This window comes from Larus michahellis, chromosome 8 (assembly GCF_964199755.1).
Source record: "Larus michahellis chromosome 8, bLarMic1.1, whole genome shotgun sequence".
In the NCBI taxonomy this organism is placed as follows: domain Eukaryota; kingdom Metazoa; phylum Chordata; class Aves; order Charadriiformes; family Laridae; genus Larus; species Larus michahellis.
This window is the reverse complement of record NC_133903.1, coordinates 6,815,633-6,839,002: the sequence shown is the minus strand read 5'-3', so window position 1 is coordinate 6,839,002 and position 23,370 is coordinate 6,815,633. Positions and strand designations below refer to the sequence as shown.

Here is a 23,370-nt window from a genome sequence, read left to right as displayed (position 1 = left end):
ATACCATTTGAGCAGCCATTTCATGCCCTTCCAGGCTGAAATTGGCTCCTTTCTCCCAATGAACTTTCCATAAGATGGAGTACTGCCTTCAAGGGTTTTGGAAATATCAAACACAAATACATTCAGAGCTGCTGGAGTTTCCCTGTGTCAGTAGCGCCGTCCCCAGGCCATGGGATTGGCCCCCCGCACCACAGAATGTCCTTAGTGACAGATTTACACCAGGACCATCTGCAGTCCCTCCTGGGGGTAAGGCGCAGACCAAGGCATCCTTGCTCCTTCTCCTTCCAAGCGTGTTTCCCAACAGAAAAACACCTTCTTTCCTCAAAATGGAAATTTCCCCGGGAAGCAGCCAAGGTCAGCAAAACTCTTCCTTTCTGCTTTGCCATTCAGACCGCCTACAACCCCACATTTCGTTTTCGTGGACAGTGAAACCAGAGTCAACCCTGCTGCCGTGCTGGCCACGGTAGGAAAGCTTCATGCATCCCATGGACCCGCCACGGAGCTGCCCTGATGGCTTTGAAGCCATTTGGGCTTTGCCACGACCGCGGACATCGGAGTTAAGTCCCAACAGGTGGGGATGGAGGGGAAACCCAAGACGTTCACCCCATCCAAGTGTGGCCAGAGTAAGATTTTAGGAGCCATGAGTGGGGTCTGTGGCTGTGGGTTGAGCAGGAACGCTGATGGGGAGGTGGGCATGGTGGTGAGCCTCAGCCCGACCCCAACTCTATCTAATTTTTTGGGGGCACACACACAGACAAACCCTCCAGCGCTTTGAGATGGGCTCAGCCTTGCCCCTGGCAGAGCGCAGCCGCCTTCCAGCCGCTGGGGCAGCAGATGGCAAATTGACATGAAAAAATGCTGAAAATGAAAACGCAACAAAATGCTACACAGTTGCCTGTCCCTTTCGATTCAGTTTTTGGTCAACTAAATTGTTATTGAATAAGGCAAGCTGCGTCAAAAATGTACTTTAATGAAGTGCAGCAGGGGCTCTGGCATTATTTCCCGAGCTCCACGAAGGTTTTAATCCCCCGGCTCTCTAAGCCACTGCGCGACATATGCTTTAAAGAGGATATTTTTTGCTCCCTGGTATTTCACGCATGTTATATTTTAAAGACTGCTGCCAGTTTAGTTTAGGCCCAAAACGCTGGTGTCACAGGGGGGATGGAGGAAGGGGGGGAAGACACTTCACCAAAGTGATTAAAAATAATCCCAAAGCAACACGGGAGGAAGGCGATCCGCCACCACCGCGCATCCCCTCGCGTCCCCGCCAACGAGTCTGGAGGTGTCCAAAAAAATTTTGGGAGGGCTCCAAAAATGTCAGGGCGGGAGGGGGGGGGTGGTGGCGGAGATGGGCATCCTCCACAGCCGGCTCGCCTTCCAGCCCGGCGCTGGTCCGGCCACCGAGGATAATCCCAGGGGACTCTCCAGGCAACAAGAATGGACTTTGCTAATTAGTCCTGGCTTATCTCAAGCGAACTTTCTGCTCTGTTTGGTTAAGACCGGCCTGGAGTGACTAATATCTGCAGCAGGGAGGTAAAACCCTCTTGGCATCTCTCTTCTTGCCTGGGAGAGCCTTGCTCGGGGAGATATTAAAGGCTTTTGTTTCCAGGAGCTGTCAAACCCCTCACCTTTCACAAGCACTAAAACGGCCAAGGGAAAAAATATATGCGAGTGGAATAATAATTTTTAACTCATAAATTTGAGCTTGTAAATCAAGGATTGACGGAGCAGTCGTTGTAATGTCTCGTGAGCTAACATTCGAGGTTTTCTTTCACCTGAGGAAAAGGAAAAAAATACCCAAGTCTCTGCCCTTCCACTCCAGAGATTGCTATAAATCACCTTAATGTTACACTCTTGCTCTTAAATAGACCAAAAGCATGAGCACAGGGACAGATAGTGAAACTGGGTAATTTAAAAAGTACAGTATGGGGAGAAAGCGCTTTTTTTTAAAAAAAACAACCCAACAGACCCAAAGCAATCCCTTCTCTGCTTTTAAAAGCAGAAGACAAATCCTGCACTCCATGAAACACACCCCCAGGGACCGAGGCCAAGCCTTGGTCCTGGTCCTGCGGCGGTGCTGGGCTGGGCGAGGGCACAGGGACAGCTTGGCCGCCGCTGGCAAACCGCAGAACGGGGCATCTGTGTCCGTGGGTTTGAATTTCGGATTGAGGAAAACAAGAGAAAACAGAGGAAGGAGGAGAGAGGTGTCAGGCATGTGTGCAAGGGAGGGATGGAGAATCCATCCATCGGGTTGAATGGAGAATCCAGCCACCCAATGTCCCCATCTGTCTGCTGCTGAGCTGGGGACATCACCGCAACACGTGCCACTCACACGTGTCCCAGCTGCCCACCACGAGCCACGCTCCACTGTCACCATGAAAGGGAGAGCAGCGCAGAGCAGCGCGTACCCGAACTGGGGGCAGCCTACCCAAACTGGGGGACTCAACGCACCCCAACTGGAGATGCAGCGGCTGCACAAGGTGGGAGGCAACAGAAGAGGAGCCCACCACGGCCACCCCGCAGAGGGGACATCTGCAGAGCTGGGGCCATCACCTACCTGCTAATGAAGTCCCACCACCCCAGCTCCAATCCTGGGAAGGCTACGGTGGGAAGTAGGGAATATGATGGGAAAAGATGGAGTGGAAAAAACCCCACGCAGCTGTGCGCTGGGCTGTGTCCACATGCGGATGCTGGCTTTCCCAAAGTAGAAAAATGTTGGGTTTTTCCCCCCACCCAGGATTTCCTATGGTTTTTATCTGTTTTGGATAAGAAGGATAAAGCTCAGCAGATCTGAACCTAGTGTCCCAAGTACTGAAGGTGCTTTGGCTCTCACCCAGAGGTCCTCCCACCTCCATCACTGCTGTGCCCGGTCCAGCCGACAGCAGATCCCTGCTGCTCCCACCCAGGGCTCTGCGGAGGCAGCAGCCGCCGGCTCATGGGGCTCCCACCCCCAGGGCCCAAAGGGTCTCTGCCACCTGCCACCCCCGGGGCTGTCCCCAAACTGTCAGCGAGGAGCTGGCGCAGAAGTGGCCGAACGGATGAGATGTCGGGTCAGGGAGGCTGCGGCCACGTGGCCGGCAGAGCGCCGGGAGGAGGAGGAGGAGGAGGAGGAAGGGGAGGAAGGCATTGGCATGCGGAGCACAAGTGCGTGCGTGGCGCTCTCCTCTGCCTAATCCGGCGGGTTCAAAGCAGCCGGGTGGTGCCGGCCGCAGCTGCGGCGTCTGAGCTCCAACAGGTGACGGCTCAGCTGTCCCCCTCCCCACGGGGCTGTTCAGGCTGGAGGGGGGCTGGCCTGGGGGCCAGCGGGTCCCCAGCGCTTCAGCCGGCTCCATCCTGCCCTCGGGAAACTGCCCGCACCTCCTCGGCGGTTGCGTGTGCAGCTTCGTGCCGTTCCCTCCCATCTGTGCCCGGCGGCACAGCACATCGCAGTGGGATGGGGCACAGCTGCTGGGAGGCGTTAGTTGTGCAAAATCCTGCTAAAAAGTGCTCTGGCTTGCTGGGAAAGGCGGAGACCCTGCAGGCAGCACCCGGTCCCCCGCCAGCACATGGTTGCCCTCCCGATGCTGCCGGGGATGGAGGAACAGGGTGAGCAGCCCAGGGACAAGGACAGGGGACAGCCCTTCCCACCCCCAGCCCTGGGCGAATTCCCGCAGTAAGGGCTACGCTGCGGGAAGCGTTGAACAGCCCCTCGCTGGGCAATATTTTACCCCATCACTTTTGAAAACCCCTTTGCAAACTGCAGCTGTCAGTGCGACTGCCCCCGGACCCAGTGCATCCAGCGGCAGGACCGGGAGAGGCCTTTTGGGCAAATCCAGCCAAGCACCCAGTGAAGCTGGAGGGATTTTTATTTATGCTCCCAACTTTCTGGATCCTCTCTGGAGGCTGCACCAGCAGAAGGGACCATCTGCCACCAGCCGGCTCAAAACGCAGCGATGGGCAGGGGAACGTGGCAGAAACACTTGTGCCTGCCCAGGGCATCCCGGCCAAAATCCCCATCCAGTGGTCACCGCCGGGCTCGGGCCGGGACAGTGGCACAGGCAGAGGGGGGACGTGTCCGTACATGGCCTCACGAGAACTGCAGCATCCCAGTGATCCCATCCCCACTGCGAAGGGACGCCCAAATTTCCCTCACTTGTATATGAAAATAACAAAGCGTGACCTGAAATATTTCCCCACCAGCTGCAGCTGGGCACGACGGGTCAGATCAAGGGCTCGCTCACCTCCCGCACCCGGGAAATATTGATGAAAATACAAAAAAGTGCCCCGCGCCATCAATTTCCCGCGGGCGGCCATGCAGGTGCGGGGGGCGGCTCCTCGCACCCCCCCGGCCCTGCAGAGCCACCGGCATCGCCAACGACCCGCTCGAGTCCTCATTAAGTCACTCGAGCCGCCATCGTCTGAGCAGCACCATTATTCACGCAGGCTCCAGACCCCGTTCCCCACTGTTAATTTCTACTTATCTGCATATTTTATTGAAAATTAAAATCCTTTTGCGTTTTTCCCAGGGCTCCGTCGCGAACAATCTTTTCTCGCAGCCCTACTTGACTCCAATTAGTTGGGATAACAAAGCTGCCGCTGTTGGAGGATTATTGACAAATGCTCAAGGAAAAAAAAAATGGCAAGAGAATAGTCTATTAAAATGACAGCTTTTTAAGCCTGGAAACAAAACCGCCTGGCAATTAATAGTGCTGGGGAGGCACAGAAAATACCAATTCTTAGTTTTTTGATGGCATTTCAATTGATTAGCCCGCTCGAGACATTACTTTGTGTCTTGCTTCTCGTTAACTGATGGGCCACCATGAGCATCCCTCGCCGAGCACAACGCCGCTGTATCCATTCCCCCCGGGGACCGCCGGGACATCGGCACCGGCCACGGCTCCGCCACAGGAGCCTGGGGACGCCGGGGGCATGGAGATACATCCCGTGCAGGAGAGGCAGCCCCTGCCCTGCCCGCCTGCGGGGACGCTGCCCGTTTCCCAGGCCTCGCGCTCGCGCCGAGCTGCCCGTAGATACAGTTCCCATGGGCGCCCGTCGGCACCGGCGCTGGGCTCCTGCCCCTAAAAACCTGCTGGATGCAGCTGCAACTACGGCACAAAAGGACTGAGAAGCATTGAGAGCAGCACAACTCATTCACTGATAACTCGTTAATGGCGTTTCATATTTTTTCCCCTGGCATTTTTTTTTTTTTTTTTTTTTAAATAAAAGAATAGGGGGGGGTAAAAATGAAGCGTACTTGATAAAGGGCAGTAAGTGTTATCCCTTAAAAAAAAAAAAAAAATAAAAACCTCACAGAGCTTTTTTTCTTTCATAGGTGGCTCGGACAGCTGGCTCTTTAAATATTAATCAGGGGCTCATTGATATGCAAATACGGTAAGAGGGAATAATGCTCCCGCAGCTGCGCAGCCCCCAGCAGCCCCGGCCGAGTGTTGGCCTCCTCTCCACCATGAATGGAAATATCTGAGGACACAGGTGCAGGGAGCCGACCGCGAGCAAGATCCTGCTTAATAAGGTAGTTTGTGAGCGATGCTCTATAGAGACGAACCGGGGCAATCTTTTACCACTTGACAGTATCTGACCACTAAACAAGGTGTTAATCTTATAATTGTGGTGTTGACTGTTCCCTAGCACAGCATTCCTGGCCTTTTGCCCTGACACTTGGCCAGTTAAAATCAACTTAACTGACAGGTCGGACGCGCGCCAACCGATCGGCGATAAATTATTTATTGTTCTATTTCCAGAATAACAAGTAAACAGGAAAGACAGGGCATCCCACAGAGAGAAAACCAGTTTGGATACACATCATTGGACCGAGTCGTGTTGCTCCGCGTGGGCACCCCTGTCCCCTGTCCCCCACTGGGCCATCCCGAGCAGCCGCACTCCCCGGCTCTCACCTCTTTCTGACGGGAAGGTGACCACGTCCCATCTTGCAGGAGCAAAGCCGTCTCCACTGACAGGTCTGGTGGTGGCATCTGTGTCCAGGGACCTGCAGGTGGGGTTTTGGTGACCCCTTGTTCCTCATGCAGCTCTCGATATCCACTCTCTTCTTTGGTGAACTGGGGACGAAGAAGAGAGACCAGAGGCAACGTCAGAGCTTGCTGTAGACATCACTGTTGGGTGTCTGATGGTTCCCTCTGCTAGATCGAGTGATGAATGGGGAGGTGGACCAGGTCAGGGGTGGCAAATATGAAGTCCCTAGCCCAGGGACCTCGGCCCATCACTGTGTCCTCACTCCGAGGCCATCCATGCTGCTGTGGTACCCACGGCGGGGACCTTCAGTTGCTGCAGGAGAGAAAACTGGGAAGGTGGGTCAGAGCCTTCAGCAGCATTTCACATACCCAGAGCCAGTGGAGTTGGAGGCCCATAAGTACCCATAGGGCTCAACTCACACATTTTGCTCTCTCCTGCCATTTGCCGTTAGCATAGATGGCTCAACAGACCAGGGAAAGATGGTAAGAAAGGGCCACCCTGAGAGCACCAAGAAAGGCACGCTCCATCACCACCCAACGTAACCCAACGTGCTGGATTGTTCATTTAAACGCTCGTACCCCCTTGCCGTGCTTCTTGGGAAGGGGTGCTCTTGCCACCTCCCGCTCCCACCTCTCAGGGCAGAGCTGGCTCCAGGGCTTGGCTCATTCCTCCCGCTGACGGGCAGGACCAGCTCGATGGTGGTGCGTTGATGCACCTCCATCCCACTTGGGACACAACGGACGCATCCTGCCCTTCTATAACAGCAAGAGGAAACAACCTCCGGGGCTGCAGATACAACACCCGCTGTCGCAGAGTATTTTTAAGATTTGCCTCCTGTGGTTGCCGTCCTCCTTTTCCCTGCCAAGCTTCTTTGCCCGGGCTCCTGGTGATGAATGACCTCGTCCGGGTACCGCCGGTACCAGGCGCACGCAGCTGCGAGGCTTTTTTCCCGGGCGGGCGCTGCAGATGGCTGCTCCGCCGCCGAGCCCACAGCTGCACGCTCCCCGCTCGCCCCTCCGCAGCCACAAAGGGACAGAAATTGCAATTAATTAGAGAAAAGGAAGGAGCGAGAAGGGATGCTGGGATGTCTCAAGGAGCCGACCAAACCACCCGCTGCTCGCCCTGCCACCGGCACGTCCGGCTTCGCCGCGGTTGGCTCCGGCTTCGGCAAAGTCTCCGGCTGGGCGAGCGCTGGGATCGGCAGAGGGTTCTCGGGGCAAGGGTTGTCAATGCGGTGCGGTCATTCCCAAAAGAGCTGAAGGCCTTCCTGGAGACGGGGAGAAGCACAACGTCTCATCCTTGTCTTCTGGCTCAACTTGTGACTTTTCTGGTGTGGGTTCTTGGCTCCGGGTCCTGCTCAAGGGGCAGAGCCGGGCTCCTGCTGCGCTCCCTCGCAGGCAGGGATGGATGTGGCTCCTACAACGGGTGTACATGAGTGGTGCTACAACCACTGTAGGTACAGGCAGCGTCTCCCCTCTGTTTAGGGACAGACAAGATCATCTCAGAGATGGAAGTCATATAAATTCAGCCACCTTTTAATTTGTTTAAAGTTTTGCCAAGCCTTCTTAGCCTGTATAAAATTACTTTATTCCAGGAGATCAGAACAATTCTACCTAGCCTTACAGATTGGCCTTTTGTTTCCAAAATACATTTATCTGCCTTAGTGTCTCAGCACTTGCATTATTATTAACAATTAATGATTAGCAGTAAATTACTACTAATAATTATTGTAATTTTATCTACAAGGGATTTGCCTCTTTCAACACTTCATTGTGAGCAAAACTGGATCTATAACCTGGAGCGTGGAGATCCCCCTTTCCCACTGACACTCCACTTTCCATCACTTCAGGGCAGCAGCTGGCTCTGGAATTTGGCCCAGGAGACAAAGATTAATTTGCCAATTAAACGTACGAGCCCTGGGCCAGCACACGGGGTTGCTCATGCCGTACCGGTGGGGTTAACGCACCCCGGGCTGGAGCCTTACGTGGGCTGCCAGAGCTCGCCCCGCAGACACAACTCCGGTCCCTCCTAGTTGTTGCCACTTTCTTAAAAGCATATAACCTTTATTGGAGTTGACGAGGAGCAGGGCTGCGCCGTGATCCTCAGCTGAAATAACCCCGAAGGGGCCCAAACCCCGCGAAGCTGGAGCTGCCGTGGGAGGATGGAGTTCGCATTGTGGGGCCAGAGGAGGACGCGGCCGTGCCGACACCAACCGCTCCTGCTGGCACTGCAGACAGCTGCCGCAGAGGTATCTTTTTACCCTGAACCTTGTTAACGAACAAAAGCTTAGGAGAGCGTGGGCGGCTGGGCTAGACGGAGAATAAACAGGGGATTAGCGGCGCGTAGCCCCCGAGCAAGGATCGGGCTCTTTTTTCCCCTGCACTTGAAACCCAACTCCCTGCCGCGGCACCAGCGTTTCTTCCCCTCCCAGTGCTGCCGCCATCCATCGTTAGCCGGGCAAAATTAGCTTTTGCAAGAGCTGTTACGCCGGCTGGGCAGCTAGCCCTTGGGCTTCTATTTTTGGTTCTGTTTTTTTTTTTTTGTGTACGTGGAGAGTCAGAGGCCAGGCGATGCCTGAGCCATGGTGCCCCTCTGCCCCCGGCGGGCAGCAAACACCTCCCCGGCCCAGCTGGGATAAACTCTCCAACATTCCTCAAACAAACCCGCACAAGGCAACCTGCCCGCAGCCCCGGCCCGGCCCGGCCCACTGGTATACGACCTGTGAAAAGGGAAAAAAAAAAAACCCCAAAACCCAAAGGGAAAAAACAAATTCCCCGTCTCCCCGGCCCGCGCACGTACGTGGGGAGCGGCGCGGTGAGGGCACAGGGCAATAAACAGCTCGTTCCCGACCCCGGGCTGAGAGGTGCTGCCAGCCCGGCGGCGATGTGCACTGTGCGCGCGCTTTATATACACGCCATTAAAAATAATGCTTTGTGAAGGATATATAAGCATCCAGGCAGGCAGGGCCGGGCGGCTGGCAGCGTGGCTGGGAGAAGCGCAGGCAGCAGGACCCGGCCAGGCTCCAGCAAAGGGGATGCTGGCAGATGATGTCCCCGTGGCACAATGTCCTCGTGCCACCTCCGAAGTACCCCCAGGCTCAGAGCGCCTGCAGCGTGGCTCACTTTTTGCTTTTTTGGCTTGTAAATCTCCCCCTTTTAAGCAGGAAAGGGAATGAGCGCACCGACAGAGCAGCCCTTCCTGGGAGCTGCTCCATCCCAACATGGATGTTTGCTTGGGACAGGAGCAGTGATGAGCCAGTGCTTCTTGTGGGGTGGAAACGACTTAAGAGTCCATTCCAAAGCATTGTGCTTCCCCTTGAGAAACAGCTCCAAACAGAAATGAGTTGAAAAGATTCAATCCATGCTTTTTTCCCCTCGTAAAACCCAACATTTCATATTAATACGAGGGGGGGAAAAAAAAGCGGTAATTCATTTGAGCTTTCCTCCCTGGAAAATGATCTGGCGAATGCCCCGTCCTGCAAAAACACATAGGCTAAACCAGAGTGACCCCTCCTGCTGCTCATCCCCCGGCTCATCCGCAGGGTTTCCGGAGCTGCCGCGTCCCTGGAGCAGCCCACGAGCGCTGGGGATGCCGGGTGGGATGCTCAGGTCGCTCTTTCCCCAGGAGCCACCCCCTGGCACAGGTACTCCCTATTTTTGGCCCAAAATGAGGTAAGGTTTTGCACTAGACTAACACTTAATAAACGTTCGCATGAATTAGCAGAACGTGACGTTGCGCAGCCCCATTCACCACCGCGAGCTGCCAGCCCGGGCTGGGGCCGGCGCTGCAGATGTCTGTTCCTGGAAAACGGAAGGCCGTATGGTAAATACTGGAAAAAAAACACTCTAAAAATATACATCCCTAAATGCTTTTTCAGCTGATCGGATTTTACTTGGTTAATCAATGTTTGCGTGCTAAGCAGCAGAGTGTCGGGACTCCAAAATACCCAGGCGCCAATGTTCAGTCCCATCCCTCTCGCCTCCCCCGAGAGCATCTTTCCTCACCCCCACCACGGGCACCGCCGCGGGCAAGGGTGCCCTGGGCCACCAAATAACCGACCAAGCTCTTCTGGCCAATTTTCCTAGGACAAAATGATGCTCCTCAAAGTAAGAATCAAAAAATACCCATTCGGCCCTAAGGCGCGGCGTGCCTCTGCGTTTGTCAGCCGAACGCTGGAATTTCCTCCTCTATAAAGCTGGAAAAGTATCCAGTCCAGGTCCCTCCATGCTCTATAACGAGCAATTATTCCTTTCAAAAGTAAGATGAAATAAGAACCATTCCCATAATCACCTACTGGATTTTATCAGCATGTTTGGGTTACGCTTTTGCCCCTTTGGCTAATACCTAATTGATTCTTTAATCTCTACAACTTTTTTTATTGACTGATACAAGAGCTATTTAGCCCATCAGGGGCAGGAAAGCAGCCTGCAATCCCCCCCCGAGACCCGCGACACGGTGCTAGGATGACCTCATGTGAAGCCAACGCTTTATTTGATAATCTATCACTTATTTATTATTCTAACTAACCGCTTGCAGGTGGTGTGATTTTAGTATAATTGTCCCAGCAACAGGCACACACAGGGAAAAGCTCGAAAACGTGCAATCTTATCCGGAGCTGCTACCGCGGAGGAAGCAGGCTCCCAGCCTGTGCCGGGGGAAATGGGGAGAAACCTGGCGTTTCGGTGACATGGAGGGCATGGCAAAATCCCACGGACTGCGGAAAATTGAAGGCAAGGGCTCGTCCTGATCACCGTCTCGCTGCGGGAAGGAGGCGGCAGAGCAGGATGGAGAATCCCGATGCCGTCGCGGGGGAGCCACACGGTGCCCAGCATCACGGCCGGGGCACAACTCGCACAGGGACGATTCGGCGCCGCAGCTCAGCTGCTTCCTCCTCACCTGCCTACGTGCAAAACCTGAGCAAACTGAGGATTTGAGGCAGCGACAAGGTACCGGGATGTCCCTGCAGAGCCTTGCACTGGGCTGGCATGGTCCTGGTCCCCCAACGGGTCAGCGCTGGGATCGCCTACCGGAGCAGCAGGGAGGGCACGTGGACTCCAGAAGGTTTAGGCCAGCACATCCAACGTAAAATCCTGCATCAATAAAGAACATGAGTTTGGGGTTTATTTCTGGACGTCTCTGTACTGTTTTTTCCTTACCACAGCCCTGGGGCGGGTTCTCGTCCCTTCTCCATCCCGCCTGCAGCAGCGGGATGAGGGGGGATGGACGATGGATGCCCCAGGGAGGTGCCTTCAGCTCAGCGCCGGGGAAGCCTGAAGCCAGCCCATACCACAAAGCTGTCGCTCCTGCCCAAGGGACAGACCCCACAGGGATCTCCTCGCCAGCACAAGACGTGGGGTTTGCTGCCTTCCCAGCTCTCGTGGGGTCTGCTCCTGCTGCTCTCCCCCCGGCCCCCATCCCAGCCAGGCTCCCCAAACTGGAAGCCAAGAGTCGGTGGCAGAGAGAAGCCAGCCCATGAACTGACAGCGCGACTCCCAGGCATGCAGTAACGGGCTTTTAAGACCAATTAATCCTGCATTAGTCTCCGAGTCTTTTGAGCTAGAAACCCCCCCAGGATTCATGCCTCTTACAGCGTTTTCCCAGCGAGGGAAGGGTTTGAGGATGAGGAGGCGGGTACCGGGAAGCATCGCTGGGAGCAGAGGAGGTGCCTTTCTGCATTTTCTGCCTCCTCCTCCTCTGCCCAAGCTCTTTCGAGCAAGCCAACGGCCTCAGCAAGAGAGGCAAATGGCATTTTGAGTGGCAAGACTCTGTTGTGGCTCCAGTTTTAACCCCAGCCGGGGGAAAAAAAAAAGCAGGGGGTTGGGAGAATCATTTTTTCATTAAAATAAAAATTGATCCATAATGAAAATAGACTTCTAATGGGAAAAGTTTAGTGCAAATGGAAGCTCTTAAAGATTCTTTTGACTGACAATAACCTGAAGACCCTCCAGGAACTCCAGCCCAGAATAATCAGATTAAATGAAAACTAATATACAATCCTGAAATTCATCCCATGCTGGTCTAAACTTATAGCAGCTGGGTAATTTAGCCTACAGGTTTCTGCCTCATGCCCAGCAGTTCACACTGAATTGTTTAGCCAAACTTAATCTACTGGGAAGGAAAAAAGCTCTTTCCTTTAATATGTGTTAAAGTAAAGCCAGCTTCTAAAAGCAGCTGGGAGCAGGGAAGGCATACAAACACACGTATTTTCTACGGGAACTCCCAGGCTGAAGGCTGGCTACTTGAAAACAAATAACTACAGTTTAGAAATGATCCAGGAATAAGGAAATCTCTGGGTTGGTGCACTGTAGCTGCTGGTACGGATAATACCAGGAGCCCCATGAGCCCCGCACAAGGACCTCGCAGAGGCGCAAGCTCACGTTCTCCGGCAGCTCCTCACCAGCGACCCCACTGCAGGGGCCACGCTCCCAAAACACGCACCAAATCCATGCTTTTACCCAGAGAAAGGTTTGAAAATACAACCTGGATGGATCTCAAAAACATCAAATGGAAGGAATGACTTTTTCCCCCAAATCTTAGGGTTTTTACACCAAGCCTAGAGGCTTTTTTAAAGGAAGGCTGTCAGTTCCAGGGGGTTTGGCGAGGGGCAGATGTCCTCCCAGAGCCCAGTGACCACCGTGGTGACGATGGAGTCAGGGACCTCTCTGTGTTCCTGCAGCAGAAATAAACCCTGATGGGAAAACAGGACTTCCTAATATAAATCCATCATTAAAGATTTTCCAGCTGAATCTGAAATGCCTGCGGGAGAATAAACACGCTGCACATTAACACACAGCACAGGTTTCCATCTCACCACCAGAAGACGGCTCTCCTGGAGGGCTTGGGACAGGTAGATGATCTGTAAAACCTCAAAAGCCCTTGCAACTTTATATTCAATGAAGTTTGAGCCAAAGCCTCACAGGGCGGCCAGGATAATAAAGTAACCAAAGAACCCAGCCCCACCGGGGACCCCTGGAGGGTCTCATCCAGCCTCCCACATCTTCTTGACATGAGCATCGTCCCTTCCACTTCACTCCGAAAGCCACGCTGCTGGGTCTTATGATGGAAGCACGGATCAATTTAGCCATTCCCTGTGTATGAGAGATGAGCTAAAATCCATCTGCTAATACATATTCACTTTGTGTTCCCCCGCAGCAACAACAGGAATAGACATTTATACGCGGTATTAAAAAAAAAATAAAGCCCAGGGAGGCTTCCTTTTTCCAGGGGAAGAACAGCCCAGATGAGCTCGGCCAAGGCTGTGGGATCCGACCCTGCCGCAGTGGCCAACGTGGGGAAATACAAACCCAGCTGTGCTTGCTAGGGTGTCTCATGCTTTCAAAACGCAGTAATCTTGGCAAAAAGGAAAAAAAAGCCGGCCCAATCCTGCAGCCCGGACCTGCTGCCAGCTGGCATCACCGGGCCAGTGCCCACCGTGGTGGTGGTCGCCCCCAGGACTCGCCGGGGCAGCAGGTCAGGGGGCTGCAGGTGTGGAAAGCAAAAAAAAAAAACAAGCCCAAAATGATGTCAGGAAAAATAAAACGCAAGCGAGGAAACCGCTACGGCAACACAAAGCAAAGCGGGAGGGGACAACCTGCCCCATGGGACGGTCCCCAGAGCTCCCGGGTGCGCTGGGGTTTGGATGTGCAGGGAATCGAACCTGTAGTGTTTGGTCATCTGTGAAGGGAGACTCAGCTGCCAGCAGGGCAGGGCCCAGGGTGCAAGCGTCCAGCGTGGTCCCCTGCCCAGTGTGTCCCCACCACGTGCAGGGACAGGAGCTCGACCTTCAGCGCAGGTTAAACAGGAGCATCCTCGAGCCTGTGATTCCTCGCCCCAGAAGGACGCGTAGGGGCCACTCCAGCCTTTCCTCTCCAGGATGAAAACGCTCCCCCCACCCAGGATGGCAGCAGGGACCTTCCTAAACCCACAGAGGTTCAATCACGTCCATCTCGGATAAACAGCCCCAGTGCTGGGACAAGGAGCGGGCAGGGAGCGGAGGGCACTTTTCCAAGCGGGAGGGTTCGAGGGTCTCTGCCGAGGGCCATCGCCGAGCGAGTACTGAATGCAGCGATGCGCCCGGGTTTCAGCAGGGAGGAAGGCAGTGTGCCCCGAGCCCCGGCCGTCCCCAGCGAACACGTGCAGAACGCATTTGGAGGGGCTGAACGACGCCACCACGCAAACACCAAAGCACTCTCGGCGGGGGCTCCCTGCGGCTCCGCTCCCCCGGGCATCACCGATTCCCCGCGGGGACCCTGCCCAGGAGTGGGGGAGGAAAGGTGTCAATTAATTTGCGTGCACGTGGGGGCTTCTCCTGGCTACGTCCTCCCCACCCGAGATTTTGTGGGTGATGCTCTTGAGGAAAGCCGGCTGCTGGCCCGCACTGAGCACCGGGGAGCACCCAGTGCCACAGCAGAGCCACCGACGGCCACGCACAGGGACAGGGGAGCACAGCTTGCAGAAGCTGTATTCATAATACCTGAAGGGTCAGTAACTTTCACCTAGGAAAAGAAAATAAAAAATCAAGCTGCTTATTTTTGACCTGACAATGTCCCCTGGCTGCGGTGGGAGCCTGAGCTGCCCAGGGCTCACATGGGGCGAGCACTCCGGCCGTGTCCTTCCCTCCTCGGCACTAGTGGCTCTGGGACATAGTTGGACCTCACAGAGAAACAGTAGGAAGGAGCGGGATTAGATCCGGCTCTGGATCAGGGGATGAGCTGGGAAAACACAGCTAAGAGAAGAGAGTTGTCCCAGGGAGGGGTTCAGCTGGTCGTTGCTTTGACTGACGGACCCAAACCCTGCGCCCGAGAGGCGGTGGAGTTTCTGTCGGGACCCTAATCCTCTCCGCCGGGTGCTTGGTGGGTGTCCCCCTCCCGTCTTCAAAGACATCTGAGGAAGAGGAGCTTGGCAGGAGCAGAGCTCAGACAGAGTTATCTTTCAAATGGATTTACGGTGCGCTGACTTGGGAACGCCACGAAGTTTTACATCCAGTGCATAGCTCAGGGTTAAAAAAAAAAAAAAAAAAAAAGATCTCTGCAAGAAAACTTCTAGTCAACAGATAATACAATGTGGTTCCGATTTCCTCAGCCCCTCTAAATAATTGTTTCTTTTCTTTTTCAAAATTTTGTCCCAGGGAAACGTTTCTAATTTAATCCCCTGCATGCACCTTCCTCGCTGCCTTTGAATGTGTATTATCTTCCAGCCAGTGCTCTGGAACAGAGCGAGAATTTTTGATTTTTTAAAAAAAAAAAAAAAAGAAAAAAAAGAAAAGTTAAAAAAAAAAAAGCTTAACAAGCACAACGCGCAGCAAACAGGAATGGAAATGCTGGTCTGGGTTCCATTATCCCTGACCCAGAGGTTGGAAACCAAAAGAAATTAATTAAATTGGGGAGGGGGGAGGCCAGCACCATTGGCTGCTGGTGACCAGCCCGCGAGGGACGCCCGGGGGACGTCCGTCACCCGTCACCCACGCAGTGGGGCACCCTCATGGTGTTATCGTACTGTTATCGAAGCCGCCAGCTCCCGGCACCCACGGAGCCGGGTGGTGCTGCCCACTCGCCCCAGCTTGTTCGCATTAGAGCCGAAGGACGGACGGGGATGGGGAGCAGACAGCGTGGCTGCGGGGCAGAGTCGCTTTTAACAGCCACTTAAAATGCCCCGGCTTTGCCTGGAGGATCCCAAGGCAGGGACCCCCAGCAGAGGGATAGGTGCAGCCACCGAGGTGGGATCCTTAATGGCTTTTGTTGCAGCAAGTCCCTGCCCAGGAGCAGGGTCCCGAGCAGTCAGGGATGGCGCTGGTGGCAAGGGACAGCGGGGCACAGGCTGTCCCGGGTGCTGGGAAGGTGAAAAGTGCCTTTTCATGGCAGGCTCCATAATCCCATCAAGCCAGAGAGCACACGGACACCACGTGCTGTTCTTGGCCAACTCACCTCCCGAAAAAATCCTGCCGAAGTGCCCGACTGCCGGCGGCTGCCCAAGGTGGGACAGGGTGATGGGACGGGGTCCAGCCTTGCTCTGTGCATCCAACTCCAGGGCTCAATTTCAGCCGTGGGAGAAGAAAATTGAAAAATAAATAAAATGCCTAAAATAACATCTAGCAAAGAGGTACGCGCAGGCAGCACCCGAGCTCACGTTGACGGAGATGCTCAGTGCGAACCCACACTGTTATCTCCCATACCCATGGAGACACAATCCCCCACCCCTGAACTACGCCGATCCCGAGGGACACAACCTGGCCTCCGTCGTCCCCGGCCCCTCGGCGGGTCGGCCAAGCCAGGAAGGACGATAATGGGAGAGAGATGCAGGATCACAGCGTTTGCCCTCGTCTCTCCACACGGTAATCGGAACAAAATGTTCTTCCATTGTTCGCAGAAGAGCATTGGTTTCCAACTATGGCAAATATTTAGGAAAACACAATTGAGTCATAAACGTTATTTACAATTTGGAGCACCCTATACGTTGCTCCAAGCCCCGCAATTAAACTATTCGTCTTGGTTCGAAGAAGACCGGGTAACGTTTAGGACTTTCCCGGTCCCCGGCCAAGAGTGTTAACATCTTACAGACGCGTGGCGGCTCCAAGCCACGGGCTCCACACCTCCACCGCTGTCACGGCTTTCCCGGGTGCCAACTGCCAGCCATCGCTCCCTGCCCGCTGGCTCCTCCCTGGCAAAGCCGGGCACCTCCCGGCACCCCGCAGCGCCTGCACCCCCGGTCCTACAGGACCTCCGAGCCTCCCAGCTCCCGGGCAGGAGACCACCCCAGGGTCCTCCTGCTCCCTCCAGCCACATCAAGTGGGATCTGCCGGGGATGGAGCAGCCACAAAGTAACCACAAACCAAGCGGGAGGCGCCGTGCAAACGCACCCTGCAATGCCACGAAGGAAGGGAGATGTGCTGGGCGCACTGGGGCAGCGGTCAGATGCGCAGACACGACACCAGGCGCTCCCTCAAATGCAAATAAGCGCCACGACACCCAGGACTCACCTTATTTACTGCCTGTCACCTCGTCCCCGTGGGAGCTGGCATGTCCCCGGTGAACCACATCAGGGCGGGCACCTGGGGACTGCACCCAGGGCTGGGCTGCCCTCCCGGGGCTGCTGCCGTTTCCCCTTTTTAACACTTTTAGAAAAAATAAAAAACGAGCGTACCTCCCTCTGGTTATGCAAGAGCTTGTTTGCTTTAATCCCTTTCCATAAATACACGCTCCCGGTGGTGCCCATTCGGTACACGCAGTCAAAAAGGGGGAAGATATGCGTGAAATGGCATTTCTGTGCCCGCATCCACAGCCCGCGCTGCCCCACACCAGCGCCAGAGTTACCTGCTGGTTTGCTCTTCCCAGTTTGGACCCGTTTTTCTTTCAAAACCACATTTGGCCGCTTTCCGCACACCTCGCGTGGGAGGGGACGGGCTCAGAGGGATGAGCCCTGGGGATGGGGACAGAGATGTGGCCACTGCCTCTGCCTCCCACGGTGCCCACTGGTCCCCACCAGGTTGGTGGCCACTGGGGAGGACGGCTCTGCCCCGAGCACCGAGCCGCTTCAGAGCCTGGCACACGGCAACGCTTCTCCCCGTGCACGTGGCTTGGGCTGAATTTGCTCTGGAAGGGTGAAAGCTTTATTGTAAGCTTTCCAGCCACTGGAATTCCTCCCCGGGGAGCCAAGGTGAATGTCAGAGCACAAACCCAGGGGGAAAAGGCTGGCGAGCCCTTTTCCGTGCTTCTCCCTGCTCTCTCCTGCTTGGGCGCGTGATGGCCGGCAGCGCTGGACTGTGCCCGTGGGATGCTGGGCTCCTCCTGAACACCAGCCGGTCAGACGACCCCGGCACCAAACTCCGCCAGCTCCCCAAACAGGCGGATTTCAGCCCCGGGGCTGCTGACAAAAAGCACCAGTTATAAAAATCCCAGGTTAAGCAAACAGGAAGGCGCAGCCCCGTGCGTCTGTGCTGCCAGGCCAGGGCCCGTTAAAACAAGACCTGTTTAAAGGTGGTGGGGCTGGCGGCAGACTTGTTGACTCCGGCCGCCTTTCCAACCCGGCCGCTGCCGCCCGGGCGACCCACGAGCATGGGCAGCGCTGGGACATGGCACAGGGCAGCCGCACAGGGCTGTGCTTGTCCTCGGGGCTGAGTCACCGAGCCCACACAGCAGCTCCAGCAAGGAGCTATTTCGGGTTTCTCAGTAAACCTGCGGCTTTCTGCAGGCGAGCCCTGATACAACGGGGGTTTATGCATTACACAGGTTGCTTTGATCTTTTTTTTACCTCTGCAAGAAGAAACGTGTGCAGCAGAATGTGCTAACAAGCAATTGATTATTATAAACTACCCTGGCCAGTTGCTGGCTGTGTCACACACCGTCCTTGCTCTCACTCCCCTCCCATCACCGTGATTTGGGGCTCATCAAGCGGTGGGACAATTCAGAGTGATTTTAAACAAAGACCGAGATGAGGAGAGGCTCCAAAGCAAACTGGAGGGACAGGGGAAATTCAGGGTGAGGTCCCAAGGTGTTTTCCCCAGGCTGGGGGCACTGCCCAGTCCCAGCTTGCTGTGCTGCCCCGGGGATGAACTGCGGGACACTCGGACCATGCCCGGCGGGCAGGACGCGTAGCTCAGCCCCATCATTAACCTGCGGTGAGAAGGTGGTGACCGGGCCCTTCCCAGGGTGACAGCGAGGGCAGCGTGGGGACAGCTATGTTGGGAATAAAGCAGCTTTGATGGCTCAGTGCTGGTGGTGCAGTGCACGTGGGGTTGGGATGGGATGGGATGGGATGGGATGGGATGGGATGGGATGGAATTGGATGGGATGGGATGGGATGGGATGGGATGGGATGGGATGGAGGAGCGGTGCCCTGTGCCGGGCCAGCATCAGCTCCGCATGAGGCAGCTGCAGAGCAAGACCTGGCTGCTTTGCCCGATGCCGGACTCCAGTGAACCTGTGAGCACTGGCCGAGGCAGAAGACCACCCCGAAATCTCACCTTGCGCCTCTGCAGCCATCACACAATGCAATGGGTCAGGGAAAGCAACACCAACACCTCCCCAAAACTAATCACAGTATTTGTTCACCTTTTTCTCAAACTCTAGAGCTGAGGATTTCCGAAGGGAGCAGCCTGGCAAAAGAAATCGATCATCAGGCAAGGCCGTGGTGAGAAGGATGAACAGAAAGAAACAGAATGATGAGAAAAAAACAGACCACAACAGGACAGGTTGGCTGGAACCTTCCGTAAAATATGTGTAAACAAGGATATGGATAAAAAATACAGAGAAAGGCAAGACATGTAGTTTGTAAGGGAGCTGACTGCTCTCCCTCTTCCCCAGCCGGTCCCTCTCGACCTTGTTCACCCTCCTCCATCAGTCTCGCACTGGGTACGGCCAGTTCCTGTCTTCATAAAACTTCTTCAGGCCCTGGAGGTTGACAGGGGGGAAGTAAGGGCCGATCCTCTTCCGAATCCACCACTTCCCGTCTCTGGCGTGCTTTCCCCCGGGTTGGCTGAATTTGTACTTGAAGTGTTCCCCTCGGATCCACCTGTGGAGAAACAAAGAACACTGCTCACGAGGGGCTGGCACTTCTGCCGGGTAGAGGTGAAAAGGTGTCAGACCCTATTTATGGTCCCCTGGGCATGGATTTTTTGAGCCTTTCTGTAGCTGGATGGACAAATCAGCTCGAGGGTGCTCAGCCTGGCTGGCTCCCGCATCCTGGTGCTCCATCCATCCCTGGGATGCCCACAGCCGGAGGCAGCGATGCAGCCATCCCTGCTGGAGCAAGGCACCGGGGAGCTCCCGGGCTCCTCTTGATGCAATTTGGGAATGATGCACAAGGCAGAGGAGCTTTAACACCCCCGCCCTTTGTGCTCCCCACCGCCAGCGTGCGCTTCACACACCTCTCAACAGCCAAGTTTGAAAGAATAATAATAAAGGCAGGAATTTTTTTTTTTTTTTTTCTTTTCTGAGAGTAACTATGGAGTATTTCTGCCCGGGACATTTTTTAGGTAGAGAGCCCGACTGCTGCCCCAGCTCCCCCAGCATCCCTCTGCCCCAGCCAGCGGCTGCTCCTTCTGCTCCGCGGCTTATTAGCGGGGCTACGAGCGCATCTGTTTTCTGGCCGCCTTGGGAGTTGACAGAAAAGGAGATTTTAAAACAGTGCAGAAAGAAGCATTCATCAGTGTCACGAAACACATTCGGAGGCTAACCATGCCGCTCGGTTCGAGAGGTTTGGTCCCGCTTGATGTAGGGCATGCTGACAAGAGAAGGAGTAACACCCCGGTCCTCCAGCGTTGTGGTCCCTGTTTGCAGAGTGCATCGCTGCATTTGCTGGATAAGTTCATAAAATAACCCACAATATAAAAATGTCAAAGTCATGTCAATGCTCATTTAAACCTGCTTTGCTTCGCTACTAAAAAACAAACCCAGCTACTGAGCAGGGCACCGCGCTCCCGCAGCTGCTCGCTCCCGGGTCTGCACCTCGGGCAGCCGTAAAGTTCCTTCCTACTGCTAAAATAATTAGGGACGACTCCTGTATATTTGCCGTTAGCGCTCACCTTCCTAAGACCGGCACTCCGACGGGAAGCAGGGCAGATTGCAGACGACAGATAAAACTGCACCCAATTAAAAGGTCTGCTGCAATCGCATCTCGACATCTCAATTTGGATCGTGCTGGGTACCCAGGTGGGTAATACAGAAACGATTCTCTTAAAACACATTAACGCGGAGCTGTTCATCACACCCGTCGCCTGCTGCCGACTTTTCTGTTTTCTGATTGTCTGCTGGTTGGAGCAAAAATAGGACAAATATCTCCGCACTTCCGCCTCCGCTGAGGATGAAGGTGGGATCCAAGGAAGCCCAGGCTAAAGCATTTGGAGCTACCCTGGGACAGCTCTAATTTAAACGACTGCTAAGGGCTGGGTGCCAAGGGAAGCGTGGGGACGGACGGAGGTGTCCCCTGATGCCGTATCGCTCCCTGTCAGGGCCTCCAGCAGCCCGCCTCGCTGCCGGGGGGCTGCCGGGGGGCAGGATACCAGCCCTCAAATACGGGAAGGCAAAGGGGGAGAGGAGGGGGCAATGCCAAAGTCCCGTGTGGGGCTCGGGCTGCACAAACCTGCATCTCATCACCATAAATGCTGCCCTGCAGCTGCTGGCTTCATTACAGTCAGGGCCATTTCTACACCCTCTCTCCCCCCTCCTTTTCTGAGGCTGGTAAAAGTCAAACGGGGGCTGAAGTGTTACTCCCACAGTGTTTACTTTGCAGGAGCACAAAATTTCCTGTTAATAATTAGAGCATTACTGAACGGCAACGTTCCCCTGGGTCCAGGTAGCCTGCAGTCTCCTGTCCAGGATGGATAGAGATTTCCAAGCTGTGCTGCTTGATTGCTTTCTTGAATTCAAAACACATATCCACCTCCCCAAAAAGCTTCAGTGGCTGATTTTATGTCAGTCCCTCTCCAGCTCGAAGTCTCCCTCCGTCTGCCACACCAGGGCTTTTGGGGTTTTTTCTTCACTAAGTGACCACAGGGCATCTACCAAGCTGGCTCCGTCTCCACATACACCCACAATATGGGTCTAACGGGGCGCCCCACGCTGAAGGAGCGATTTGCAAACCCCCTCTGGCAAAGTTTCCATTTTCTAGCTGGGCACACAGGGCGCAGAGAGCAGTTCACCCACCCCAGGGCAGACCCAGGAGACCTCAGGAGATGCCAGCTCTCTGCTCAGACACAGGAGCGCCTTCTCCCCAGCCTCAAGGGCTGTCCTATAACCCCTCTGGAATGAAAATTTCCTTGTCCCTTTCGAACGGGCTTGCCTGCCCAGATTAAATAATATCTATCATCTGATTTGGTATGATTTTTCCCATATGTTCTCTGTCTATTAAAATGTTTGCTATCAAAGGGATCGGCATGTAAAACTAGAACCGTGTGAGCATTAAAGCAACCACATGCAATTGAAGATGCATTTTTGTGGCATAAAGTTTGCCGTTCTATCTGACTGTGTTTCAGGCTCTTCTGTTCAGAGCCTAAATCGATCTGAGGAGTCCCCCCCAAGCCCCCCAACCTCTAAATTCAGCCACCCTCTTGTCCCAGCCACAGTCACTCTGCTTTCCCCAGCCCGCTCCACCTGAGCCGTCAGCTGGAGTGTCAGGATGCACGGTCCACGTCAGGATGACAAGCTCCATGGAAGGGGAACCTGCACGGTTTCATTGGCTGTGGAGTTTGTAAACTCCATGGAGGTTACAAGTTGAGTCGAGCTTTTCCAGGAGCTGAACCACTCACCCAGCGATGAGCTATAAAGCTCCAGCACAGCACAGCCTGCCAGTGCTCCTCTGGGATTCAAGACTTGAAGGTTTCCATTCTGGTCAATGGAGGCACCAAAGAGCCTTTACTGGGTTACAGCAGCCAACGCGTGCTGCAGGATGGAGAAAGTGCAGCAGGAATACTTCTGAGCATCACAATATGTCTAAGCATCAAAACACGACGGCAGCATCCAGACCCCACGGTTATCCATCCTCTCCATCCTTCCTGGGGTTACGGCTGTGGAGGAAACATAGAAAACCTGGAACCCATGGGAATCTTCCCTTGCAAGGCTCACGGATGTAAAAGCTGCAGAACTTAATACTCACCGGAGCCCCTCATTTCAGGGCTCATAGAGTTTACAAGCTACCCCACTATTTATAATCTACCTGGGCGCCTCCGTCCTGAAGTTACGGAACTTGGAAACTCCTCCAGCGCTGCCTCGCTGGATTTGCTCCCTCCTCTGGGGATTCGGGGAGCGAACCCGCTCCTGTGCTAACAGGGCTGAAGCATTAACTCCACGGAGCCCATCACTTCAGGGCTCATGGAGTTTACAAGCATCGCTTGGAGCCCTGGACAGCTTGTAACCCAGGCGAGATGCACACATGCGTGGTTGCCTGCAGATTAGGAAACTGCTACAAGCTACAGATCGGCTTATCAGCAATTGCTTGTGATTTTTGCAACTTTGGGGCTCAGGTGAAGACCTTCTGGCTGGTGGAAAGGACCCACAGGTCTCTGAGCCCTCTCTGATGCAGGAAAGTGCCAGAATGTCGAAACCTTGCTTGCTGCTCTGGAGAAATGGGAACATCTTCAAGGAGGTTGTGAAGCAGCTATCTGACTTCCTCTCCATTTAAAGCAGTCTAATGCCACAGGTGGTCACTCACACTTGGAGAAAGATGAGCAAGACCCATGTTTCAGAGGAGACAGAAAGGTCAGGAAGGAGAATCCCGGCTGCGAGCAGTTTCCCAGGATTTGCTGAGCGAATGCAAGCCAGCAGCTCCTCCTGGCTCCCTGGGAAGCACCAGGCACTGCAGCCGGGTTGGGAAACTGCTCAGGAGAAGCATCAGGTTGAACCAGCTGAGCCCAGGTTAGGTGCCTTAAGAGACACACGAAAGCAAAATAATCACTTGAGAGGCAAGAAACAA

The 23,370-nt window shown here is 54.6% G+C and overlaps 2 protein-coding genes across 15 annotated transcripts in view; both read right to left on the bottom strand.

Annotated features, from left to right (window-relative positions):
* The window catches only part of LOC141747949 (uncharacterized), a 44,536-nt gene extending 27,415 nt beyond the window's left edge, over nt 1-17,121 (bottom strand). For all 5 annotated transcript variants that reach the window (XM_074599081.1, XM_074599084.1, XM_074599086.1 and 2 more), the window contains exons 1-2: nt 6,546-17,121; nt 5,892-6,053 (exon numbers count right to left, since the gene is read on the bottom strand). Coding sequence is in view for 4 of the 5 variants with exons in the window: in XM_074599084.1 (XP_074455185.1) it covers nt 5,892-6,053; nt 6,546-6,688 (305 nt within the window). In the remaining variant the exon portion in view is untranslated. The remainder of the gene's footprint in view (nt 1-5,891; nt 6,054-6,545) is intronic.
* A 2,033-nt stretch (nt 17,122-19,154) lies between these two features.
* LMF1 (lipase maturation factor 1) overlaps nt 19,155-23,370 on the bottom strand; it is a 214,112-nt gene continuing 209,896 nt past the window's right edge. For all 10 annotated transcript variants that reach the window (XM_074599073.1, XM_074599072.1, XM_074599079.1 and 7 more), the window contains one exon: nt 19,155-19,473. In XM_074599073.1, coding sequence (XP_074455174.1) covers nt 19,299-19,473 — 175 coding nt within the window. In that variant the 3' untranslated portion in view covers nt 19,155-19,298. The remainder of the gene's footprint in view (nt 19,474-23,370) is intronic.